The 11,909-nt window shown below is 41.8% G+C and overlaps 1 protein-coding gene across 2 annotated transcripts; it reads left to right on the forward strand.

Annotated features, from left to right (window-relative positions):
* Window positions 1-1,205: 1,205 nt before the first annotated feature.
* LOC104166453 (rab GTPase-activating protein 1-like) lies at window positions 1,206-11,090 on the forward strand. 2 transcript variants are annotated; one of them, XM_009706391.1, is made up of 7 exons: window positions 1,206-1,244; window positions 4,207-4,317; window positions 6,739-6,843; window positions 8,062-8,145; window positions 8,639-8,710; window positions 10,086-10,283; window positions 10,641-11,090. In XM_009706391.1, exons 1-7 carry the CDS (start codon window positions 1,206-1,208, stop codon window positions 10,794-10,796), a joined length of 765 nt encoding a protein of 254 aa, XP_009704693.1. In that variant the 3' UTR covers window positions 10,797-11,090. The 2 variants fall into 2 exon arrangements, with proteins under 2 accessions (XP_009704693.1, XP_009704694.1); XM_009706392.1 differs by lacking the exon at window positions 1,206-1,244 and adding an exon at window positions 1,835-1,936.
* The last annotated feature ends 819 nt before the right edge of the window (window positions 11,091-11,909 follow it).

Genomic DNA, 11,909 nt, shown 5'->3' on the forward strand with positions numbered 1-11,909 from the left:
AAATTTCATGACTTTTGGTTAAAATAAATAACAGATTGCCTACAGAAGCCAGGAAGAAAAGTGAGTTGCATGTGCAGAAAAAATAGCAATATAGTTCAGACTGATATTTTTCTGTAAATTACAGGATTTTTTTTTCTGTGTTTGAGAACACCTCACGTAACAGGGTTTTGGTTGACTTGATGAGAAATTGGTGAGTTGGGCTTGGGACTTACTGATGTAAAATAAAGAGGATATAACCGTATAAAGAAGGGCTGGAGTTTTGCAAGCAGACCCTGCTTGTGCCCACAGTTCTGTTCTGAGGGTAGAAACGCCTTTTCCTCTGTGGACCTTGTTGTGCAACGGAGAAGTTATCTAAATAAATGTGTAATTTGGACATCATAACCTTTTGCCTGTTTGAAGTGGAAGCAAAAATTAATACTCTGGTCATTTTTATTCAGAGTCACGGTAACTGAATGGTAACTGTCATGAGGAAAAACATAAGATAACTCTGGGTGTGGATCATTGTTTGTGGTTTTTAAAGAAAAAACTGTGCTGGGGCACTTTTGGGAATGTTTCTTCAAAGTCAACAAACAGAAAACGCAAACCACCTCCAGGAACCTCTGTGTTGCTTCCCGTGAGAGGTTTTCCCGGGTAGTTTGCTGTAAAAGCCTTTGGAGTTTCTAGGTGGAGGTTCACAGAGTTTTTCTTCAGAGCACCTCCACAATCAAGAGCCCTTTCCAGTGGGCTTACGAAGACCGCGGTTTGCTCACGTCCAGAGAAGTGAATTGTAATCAGTGTTTTCATTCCACCATTGAGGATCTGTTTGTGCCCCAAGATCTGGGGTTTGGGTGTTTGCTCATCAGAAGCTGTGACGCTGAATTGCTTAACAAGGTTTGTGACTCGTTACACCCCACTTGAGTAGCAGCACAGAGAGGATGCATCACCGCCACTAATCTTGTCAGGAATTGCTCCTTGGTGGTGGCTGGAAGGGAGCAGAGGGTGGAGTTCAGCCTTTCACCCTTCCTGAGCTGAGGCTTGCCTACTGCTTTCAAATTTGCCTTCGTCTTTCCGTCCAGTGTGTGATGGAAGCTGGAGTATATCCTCTTTAAAAGTCAGAACCAAAAATCCACTGAAGAATCAGCAACTTTTTTTTTTTCTTTTTTTTTTTGCTGTCTTTGTTGGTATTAAAAATTATTTTATATCCTGTTTTCACTGTCTTTACACCAATGGTTGAAAGCAGTATTTGGTCTGTGACTTTACAGGAGGTAAGTTTATTTGTGTTTGTATGTATCAGCAGTGTTTGTCCGTTTTGGAAATGCAGTATCCTCCTTTTAAAAGCTAACCAGAGTTCACCAGTTGCCTTTTGTAAGTGGAAGGAGGAATTTGGGAAAGAGGAATCTCTTATTTTACCGATTGTAGAGACTGAGCAATGCCGAAGAGAAGGAAATCGTTGTCATAGTCGGTAAATCGTGGTGGTGTGTAGAGAAGAGGCAGGAAGCTCTCTGTTTACGCTAAGGACAACTAGCAGGTCTGACGAGTTGGCTTATGCCAGGTTACAAAATGCTGTCTGTGATGTGAGTCCTGCTGTAACGAACCGGCTCCATCTGTTGAACTTTATGCCATTGCAAATGGTATTTTATACAACGCTGTAAATATTTCAGAGCCATTGAAAATAGTTCGCTACGTATGAAAAGCACTATTTGCTATTTTTGTCTTTACTGTGTAACGCTAGGTTTTATTTAGACTTAAGCAGATTCAGAGTTTCCTCCTGAGGAAGGAGGCAGTTTTTCACTGCTAGATCTGGGGGGAGGAGCTGGAAAAGACAAACCATCTAATCGCGCATGTTGCCCTGTGTGGAGGAAGAGTAAAGGTGGCCCTGTAAGAGACTTTCAGCTGGAAATTAAAAGTATGGTGAACGAGATCAAAACATCTCTTAGCTATTGACTGGATGCCCAAGGTAAGAGATCTTTAACTTACTAACAACGTGCCATGTAAACTCTAGTTAAAGAGGAGGATAGCGCATTTCCAACCACGTAGCTTGCTTACCCACTTGTCTGCGAATGCAAAGCAGGAACTTCGAACTCCACATTGTGCGGCTTGCTTTGCGGACACTTGAAGCTTTTGGCAAAAGCATAGCAAAAATGTTAAAGCAAACTTCTTTCTGGGTTATTTTGTGGAAGTCTTAAGAATTTGCTGATTTCTCCCTCTAAGCAACATCCCTATGAGAAGGTATTGGTGCTGCAGCACCTGGCAGCAATACCGTCCTGATCTGGTCCCAGTTTTTAGGTGAGGTCAAGTCGCTTTCTGACAACTGCTCACTGGCAGAGCTGTGTCCGTAAAAATCAACATTTCCAAGATGGTCTGAACAAAATATAGAAAGAAAGACACATTAGAGTATTAGTATTATTATTATTATTAAAACTGCAATTTGGTTTTATGCTTTAAAGTTTATATAATTGTTACAGAAGAATTTTACTTTTCAAAATTCCTTGTCCCAAACACAATACAGAGCAATCAAAATGAGAAAGATCCCCGAAGTTATGCATCTTTTAGCAGCAGTTACTTTAACTGTGTTAAAACAAAAGTATTTTACTTAAAGTTTCTGTAACAAAACAAGTTATTTAAAGTACGATCTTTTGGAAAGGAAGCAAACTTACTTTCCTGTCCAGGGCAGTGCATAGTCTCGTTGCACAATAGGGTCACGTTAAGGAGAGAGTATTTGTAGAGGTTCTGCTTCCTGCCACAGAGGAAGCTCCCACACAGAAGAGACCTTTTTTAGCATCCTCTTAGAGCTGTAGTTGTTCTTTTTTAAGACAAGCATGCAAAATCTTCTTGCAACAGAAATGAAAATTGCAGCTTCGTGGTGGTGAGTTTGGAAAGAAAAAAATATCTGAGCGTAGCCGGTCCGCAGGAGGAAGTGAAGACAGGTGAATAATGTGCTGATGCAAAGAAATCACATTTTGTAGGAAGGCATTCACTGAACAACTCTTGGAAATTTTTTGCTGTCTTAAGTGCTGATATATATTCACTTTTACTGTTCTGTCTTGGAGAACATAACTTACCTTTCAAGTGAGCACAAGTCTTTTTGAAATCTCAGCATGTAGGTTATTGTTCCTCCACCTACGAGTTCCTGTAAGAACTTGGTATTTTTCCTTGAGTTTCCATAGCGCACAGGTTCCCTTTGCAGTCTCTTTTGGTACGAAAGATACACAGTTGTTGCGTGACTGAAGGCCAGTGCATTTTTTGCTCTCTTAAAATCCGTTTGAGGAGGGCACCTCTATCTGTCCCACCTGACTGTGTTCTTCTGAAGATGAAGGTCTGTATTTGATGTGGACTTCTGAAAGTCCACTGACCCACAGACATCTTTTGAATATGATTCTCTTTCTCAGCCCTAGAAGAACAGGCACTGAAAGTGATTTTTAAAAAACATGAATTACTACTGTTCGTTCTTCTCCTGTGTACTTACCTTCTCTAGTTAGTGCTCTACGTAGTTATTTCTGCCTGCGTGGAGTGGGTAGCGCGTGCAGTGCAGCGAGGACCAGGGCCTGCGGTCTCCAAGTTCGGCATTTTGTGTTGCCGTGCGTTGCCTGCCGAGCAGGTCCTGGGCCTGTGCTCAGGGAGTGAGGTCCCCTCTCCATCTGGCACTTTTTCTCAGCAGGTATCCTGTAAAACGTGCGCTGTTCTCACTGGCGCAAGTAACAGAGGAAGCGCACAAATGGCAATACAGGTTATACGAGCTGTAGGGAGTTCCTCGCTAAATGCTGTTCTTCACTGGTCCCGCAGAAGATGGGAAGCTGGCGCTATGTTATCTACAAAATGGACTAAGGCAGGACAGCTTTCTCCTTTCAATTGGAAACATTATTATGACTATCTCTTAATTGGTCCCTGTTCACTGCTGCTGGGTGGGATTTTATCTGCCTAATTTCTTTTGATGATGAGCAAGCAGAAACCAAGTGCTTTTTGTGGAGAGGACTATGTTTACTTTTGACAGAGAAACCCTACAATCAGCGTGTCACTTGTGCGACACAAACGTAACCATTGGGATGTAAGTGGAACCGCTGCATTTGCACTGCTGGCTTAATTCACTGTTGTTTCCCAGAGCAGCAGTCCTGTCTTAATGTGCACTCTTGCCTTCTCGGTGTTTTACACACACAATACACTCGCTTATTGCTCTTTAATATTGATAAGGATTAACTTCCTTTTCTGGTTGTTCCTTTCTTTCTGCAGAGGGAAAACCGCAGGCTCCAAGAAGCAAGCATGCGGCTGGAGCAGGAGAACGATGACCTCGCCCATGAGCTTGTAACAAGCAAAATCGCCTTACGGAATGACCTGGACCAGGTAATGCGAACAGAGATGGGTCCCAGCGCAGGGTCGGCACCACCAATTTTAGGAGCCCTGCCTTGTGCTCAAGTGAAAGCATGAGCACAATGTTAAAAGTGTAATTATTTGCGCCTTTATTTTCCTGACAACCTTGCTCCTAGTTACAGTCAGAAAGCTGGATTTCCACATGCGTGCAACTGTAGGCATTCACAGGGGTGTCTTTCCAACACTTCCAACAGTTGTTTTAGAAAATGTAAGCCATAACCTTTAGGCAGATACCAAAGAATGAACATTTAGTTGAAAAAGGTATCATGTATTCCTCGAAAGACTAATTTCAAGGGAAGTTGCCTTGCAGAATGTCCACCACCTTACGTGGATCTGTTTTTCACAGCAGTTTTAGAACAGCCAACAAAATTCAGAGATAATGAAGTGGCATGACTCTAAAAATGAGAAGGGCTCCTGGGTGTCCTTTGATGTTTCCTGTGAAGACTGGAGTGTGGAGGGCAGCAGCATTCAGAGCCCTTTGTCTCAGAGATGACTGTCAGAGAACGACACATTCAGCTCTCTTTCTGGAGCGTTTTATGTAGTATTGATAAATGCCGTCACAGCTGTTATTAAAGGTACTAAATACAGGAGGGCCATACTCCACCGCACCTCGTGATTAGTCCCTTGCCCAGTGAGGGCTGTAGTGCCTTTTGTAATGTAAAATCTTGGCCTCCAAGGGCCTCTCAGTTTGACTTCCCATAGTTATTTGGCTTTCTTTATCTAACCTCAGAATTGTAAACATCATTGACCACCGTTCTGCAATTTGTATTTCTGTTTAGGCAGATCCTTGACAGTTAGGCTCTGCTGATTTGGATCCATGTGATTCTAAAAATCTGAGCTGTCTTGATGAGCAAACGCAGGCAGAGATGCGCTCTGCATGATGGAGTGGGCGGTCTTGTGTGAAGGCCAAAAGCGATGTGTTGAGGTGCTCTGTCTTCCCTGGGAATAGCTGTACGTAAAGCAGCTTTATGTCTGCTGCTGCCCGTGCTTGGTTTTTCACACGTTATTACGACAAGGCTGCCAAGCACGTACCTTTGCCAGTCCCATTCCTTGCTCTCCTGCCTTTCAGCAGTCTTTCTGTAGATGAGAGTGGCTCCGTGAAGTTTTCCCACAGCCTGCCTCAGTTCACTGGCACGGAAAGCAAAGCTTTGTGCTGCGAGGGCAGGTGATACCGTACACCGCTGCAGGTGCTTGGAGAACCTGGAATGAACACATGAAAGGAGGAGAGACTTGTAGTTCCTGCAAAGCGTATCTTAAACAGGTCTTTCATCAAATATACCCTTGCAATCTCTGAGTTCTTTTGTTCTAAGATGTCAATCTTAGCAATTTTCTGTCTTTCCATTCTCCCATACAGCCATATAGACACACTAAGCAATGCAGGAATCCTCAATCCATCTCTTCAGTCGTGCCGCTGGTGGAGCTGCTTCTGCTGTCCACAGTCACCACTAACACCCTCATGAATAGCTAGCGCTGTGGCAGATAGATAAGCTAATACCACCAGCAGTGGTAGAAAACCAAACTGCAACTCGGAGACGAGTTTTGTACTGTTTTTTGTTGTTTACAATGCCATTTTCCCTCTTGTATTTTCAGCAAACTAAGTATTATTTGACCACCACCACTGCCTGTTCTAGCACCTAGTTACTGAACAGAAGGAGTGGCGTGATGCAGTGTCTGTCTCCCAGCTGGGGAGGTCAACAGAATAGACCCAGATACTGAGAAATACGTTTCTCTCCTGGTGATCGGTGAGGATAGTGCTCACAAAAACAAAGCATTCCCAGTATGTTTCACCATAAGCTCAGCCCTTTAAAGAAAGGAGAAAATTCATATTCTCCAGTACGCACACAGTATCAAGTTTCTCTAGGTAATACTTACTTGCACTGGTAAACAAACCGTTTTATCTTGTGGTCCTGTTTGTCTCTTTTATACTTGTCTTCACCCAGACACTTTGTAAGTTGTAGTGCAGGCAACTAACATTTTCTACGATATCTGGGTTCCCTGCTTACAGATACAAAAATGGAATGAGTTATCTGAAGTTAAAGCTAAATCATGCTGCCCTCACTTAGATTAATATTGTTCCCAACAAAAATATTCTGTACATCATTGTTCGTATTAGGTTTGTACTGGGACATAGTATCTCTGCTTACTTGCCATCTGGGCATAGGTGAATATTTGGCAAAAGGGCCCTTCTGCACAGTTGTTGAAACACAGTGAAATAACTTAGAAAACAGCCACTTGAAAAGGGAATTCTGTGTAAAAAACAGGTGAGGTGAGCCATCAAAGGGCAGGAAAAGGCAACGGTAGAACGTAAATCTGCGATAAATCTGAGATGTATACACCAATACGTTTGTGCTGGCACGGATAACATCTGATTTACACCAGCGTTTTTAATTCTAGGCTGAAGACAAAGCAGATGTGTTGAACAAGGAACTTCTCCTGACCAAACAGAAGCTAGTGGAGACTGAGGAAGAGAAACGGAAGCAGGAAGAGGAAACTGCTCAGGTAAGGCAGTCTCCAACTTTGCCCATTTAGCAGGGAAATGCAAGCAAAAGGATACGCAGGAAAGAATGAATGTGTTGCAATTGCAGAAAGGATTTTGTCTGCAAAATGCAGTTACAATTAAAAATTTACAGTACCAGGGTAAACTTTTTTTTTTAAAGTATGTTTTTCAGTGTTTTGCTTTACTTGAGCTCTGAATGTTCAGTTTTCCATACCTTATCCTCTTCCCAGTATTGTAATAATCATTTTCACTGGTGGTGAGCAGTCACAACTAAGGAGACATGATCAGGTTAATTATCTAAATAAGGAGCTGGTAGAGTTGTTGCCTTATCCGAGGCCATTCTGGATTCAGCTGCTGGCTCACTGAAATAAGGCTGTGAACGTTCCTGTCTGAAGCTAGAACCAACAGCAGAACAGAGTGGAGGGTTGGGAGAATTTGGCAGACTAGACCTGGCCTCATACTCGTTTGCAAAATGTTCAGCTTTATTTTTTTAATCCTACGTATCTAACGTGCTGAATACTGACACACGTGAAAGTATGTTCCAAAAGTGGTACCCTGATTTTTATTTTTGCCGTTTGACAACAGTGACTACAACAATCAAACGGTAATTCTTTGTGTCTCTCTAACATGGAGGTTGCTAAGTGCTCTGTTTGCTATAAACAAGGCAGTGGAGGCCTTTTTCCTACTGAAGGGGCTCTAAAAATTTAGTGGTTCTGAACGGTGGAGGAATGAGTGAGCTGTATTTTAATGCAGCGCCACAGACCAAACCAGATTTTTTTCTCCTGTTACAGAAATGAGCACGATAATGCTGAGAGATTCTTCTTCCCCTTCCATCTCCAAAGAAACAAATGATGTCTGCCCAAACGTGCTGTGACAGCGTGCAGAAAAACAAAACCAAAATCAGTAAAACCCACTTAATAGTAATGCTCTTGTTTTGTGTTTTGTGGACCGTGCTGTACCACCATTTAATGCAGAGAGAGAGAATTACCCTGCAGGAGAATTCTCTAAGCAGGGGATACACCGTATCACGCTATAGGCTTTTTGCTTATAAGGGAGTATAAGTATTTGTGTATCAAACACTTGTCTGAACAACTGGAATTTGGTAAGAAGAAGCTGTAGAACTGTTGTAAACACATCAAGACTTTGAGGGGACAATCTGATGGCACAGTTTGAGAACTTCTTTCAGTGTACTTGTGTAACTTCTCTCCTTCAATTCCTAGCTGAAGGAAGTCTTCAGGAAGCAGCTAGAGAAGGCAGAATCTGAGATCAAGAAAACCACAGCCATTATTGCAGAGTATAAACAGGTACTGTACTAGAGACGCTTTCTCATATTTCTTCTTTCAACCTGTTCTGAGAGCTGAATTTTCAGAGTTGCAGGTCTCATCCTTTGAGATACATTACATTTCAGGCTTTCAGAGAGCAAGCATTGTAGTTTGTCATAAATCTTTTTGCGGTTTTCCTATTAGTCTCCTAATTTAGGGAATGAGGAGTAACCTGTCTTTCAGCTAATTTTAGTACTGTAGGGTGAATGCTTCTTTACTTTGTGACATAATGCAGCATAAACATTATAAATCAACTTATCCATAACGTGTTCCGATCTCCAGGTTCTGTGTTGAATACTGCCATTTTTTTCAGTCTTCTTAGCAGCAGCAGTGGATTTGTTAAGGAGGAATGAATATCTACCTGAGTGAGGCAGAATTTAAGAAATGTTGGCTCTAACAAAAATCATTGTTAAAAAGCACGGGTTATATTTTAGTATAGTAAACTTTAGCTAAGAGACTGCTTTCTCTGCTCCAGATTTGCTCCCAGCTGAGTACCAGGCTGGAAAAACAACAAGCGGCCAGTAAAGATGAACTGGAGGTTGTGAAGGTGAGAATGATGCCTCTACATATGGGATGTTTCTAACGCAAGTATTGCTAAATGCCAGGGATACAGAACAAAATGTGAATTGAAGTTTAATATAACAATGGCGGTGTCCACCCAGCTGCACTTATAGCCCCACGTGCAGTTCTCATCAGATGTAAGCAATGGAAGGGTTTATTTCCTTTCACGGTTCTTTATCTTATATCAGACAGGGTGGGATTCTCAAACTGAAGTGCATATAGTACTCGGCTATTTTTTTTCCTGTTGAAATGTATACTTTTGGCAAAAAATGTAGAGACAGCATTTACTCGGATGTTATAATTAAATGGGAAGAAAAAAATAAAAAGAAGAGAAAACGTGTTGCTTCTCCGGTGTGCACAGTGGAAGGGTCAGAACTGGCTGAATTGGACAATGTCTGTATTTGGGTTTCTGTAAATTAGGCAGAATTGGTTTAATTATTTGGCACTTTCGGGCCATCCCCAGGATTTCCATAGCAGTTCCTCTCCCTTCTTAAACCCCCTTGCCAGGAACATCTGCACTAGAGGTAACCGTTTCCTGATGAGGTAATAATTCCATCCTTCTGCTTTGTCTCTACTGAGTAGGCAGAATTGTTTTCCCTCTGCTATAGCTTCTAGTTGTTTCCTCAAGTAGAAGCTTGTAGTACTCAAGCTGAACCTGATCTGTTGCTTTTTAGAGACTTCTCTATGTTATTGATTAAAAAAAAAAAAGAATTCTAGGATTGATGTTCCTGTAATCTGCTGAAGAAGCTCAATATCCTCTTTTAGTTTGTGCGAGCCAGGCCAGCTGTGCTGTATCTTCAGCTGTGAGTAACTGGTTCACCTCTGCAGGTAGCATGAGAAGCTTACTGTTGTGTGTCAGGCATCGCTGGCAAAAAGGGCCATCCCCTACGATGTTAAACAGGCACCAACAGGACAGTATTGGCCCTTGCAGTGAGCGCAGGCTGCTTGCTTGCTTGCTTCTGGAAATACGGAAAAGCCACCTGGCATTCTGTAAAATATCACGGTCTGTATTAATTTGATCAAGTGCTTTTATGGAAGACAAAAAGGCCCTAGACTGTCATTTACTCTTCAGAACTGTGCTGGCATAAATACTGTGAATTATTGCAAAGCTTTAGTAGCAAGAAGGCTTGAGTAATTCCAGTCTAGGAGCAAAGTAGATTTTAGAAATTTTTATAGTGGTTAATACACCCTGGAAATTGTTCATGAACTTCTCAAATTTTTTTCCTGTCAAATATGAAAACTGCAGTACTAGATAGTTGGAGATCACTGGCCAAAAGGCAATCTAACATAAAAAACGGCTCTTCCAGGAAGCATAGCAACCCTGTGACATGGATTAAAAATTATCTTTCTGGGTATTTCAGGGTAAAGTGATGGCCTGCAAACACTGCAGTGAGATTTTCAGTAAGGAGGGGGCACTGAAGCTGCCTGCCGTAAACACGGAGAATAAAGGCATAGAAACAGATGATGAGAAGGATGCGCTGAAGAAGCAGCTGAGAGAGATGGAGCTGGAACTTGCACAGACCAAACTGCAGCTTGTGGAAGCCAAGTGCAAAATTCAGGTATGTGGAATCCAAGTACAGCAGGGCAATCTCCTTAAGCTCCTGGTGCTCGGTCCCAAATAATTCTGAATCATGCAAAAAATTGTTCCAAAAAAGGGAGCATACACCTGTACGGCTGTGTATCTGTGAACTTCCAGAATGATTTTCTGTCTTTAAAAAAAACAAACGAAAAAGAAAAGAAAGGATGCTTTTATTTGTATATCTAAATATCTTCTGCTGTTCCTGTGATTTCAGTCTTCTCTCCCCAGTGCCTGGGAGGTTGCAAGGAAAGCACTGGATCGCAGAGACTGAGTTTGCGGATGCTTTTTTTGTTAATTAATCGGTTTTTGATGAATTGTGACTATTCTGCTTTCTTAGGAGCTGGAGCACCAGAGAGGAGCCCTTATGAATGAAATCCAAGCTGCCAAAAACTCTTGGTTTAGCAAAACCCTGAACTCTATCAAAACGGCCACAGGCACACAGCCACCGCAGCACCCACAGCCGCCCCTGCCACCCAGAGAGGGCAGTACATAGTGCCAGCCCGAGCCGACACAAGAGCACAAAGAACACCACAGCTGAAACCCTGGAGGATTCTTCCAGTGGTCCCTCCTCTTGGGGAAAGGACAAAAGGCAGGAGCGCAGGCTTGAAGTGAAATTCTTCGGTGTTTTTCATTCATTCTGATGTGACCCTTTTCAAAGGGGGAAAAAAGATAATTCCTGTTTTATGTTGAATTCTTACTTCCCAAATTGCCTTGCTGAAAGCCACGTTCTGATACCTTCATACTTTTACACTTTATTTTATATGACTAGATGTTAAATAAATACTTCAAACCTAGGTCTTTAATACATGACTAATTATTCAGAATTATTTTTAATCTTGCATAGAAGGTTTTTTTCTTCTTCTGGAGGAAGAGAGAGAATGGAAAAAGTAAAGTACTGAAGCATAATCTCTTCATTGAAAGCACAGTGTAATAAGTACTAGCGTGTGTGTGGGTGTCTAGGATAACTTGCGCCCTGGGACCATCTCAGAAGTTTATCGCAGTGACTGCGACCTGCAGAGAAGCACTTTTTGTAAAGCTTAGGCCGTAGCAAAGACAGTCTTGTGCTCTCTTGGCACAATTGTGTGTGAGCTTCCCTGATAATTTCTTAGTTTTGATTGTTTTTTCTTCAGAAGTGCAAGTAGTGCAGTTCTTGGTAGCACTGTTGTTTAAAGGCTATTTACAGCTGAACTGGAATTTAACATAAAGTTACCTAGTTCCCTTTTTTATTTCGTGTTTATACTAAGAATTCCAAGAAATTATTCCTTCCACTGGGATAAAGGGAAGACTGTTCAACATTTATCCGAGTTTTTGCTGAGAAGCAGAGCGAAGACCTCGCATACTTTTGACCTTTTGTAAATCCTGTGCAGTAAAGGGTAGGTTTTATGAATAAAAGTAATGCAAACCTTTCCCTGGGTCTATATTCAAATTCTGAATTTGACACAGAAATGAGGCATCAAATAAAAAACCCAAAAGGCTTGTGCTGCACTGACGAATAAAACCTCACAGAAGCAAGATCCGTTTGCTAGAAGTATTTGGTTAGGAAATGCTACGTTGGTATTACTTATTTTTATAAAAACAAACATTTTCAAGTGGAATACAAAACCTA

The sequence above is a fragment of the Cariama cristata genome, unplaced genomic scaffold (assembly GCF_000690535.1).
Source record: "Cariama cristata isolate BGI_N322 unplaced genomic scaffold, ASM69053v1 scaffold1438, whole genome shotgun sequence".
Taxonomy (NCBI): Eukaryota; Metazoa; Chordata; class Aves; order Cariamiformes; family Cariamidae; genus Cariama; species Cariama cristata.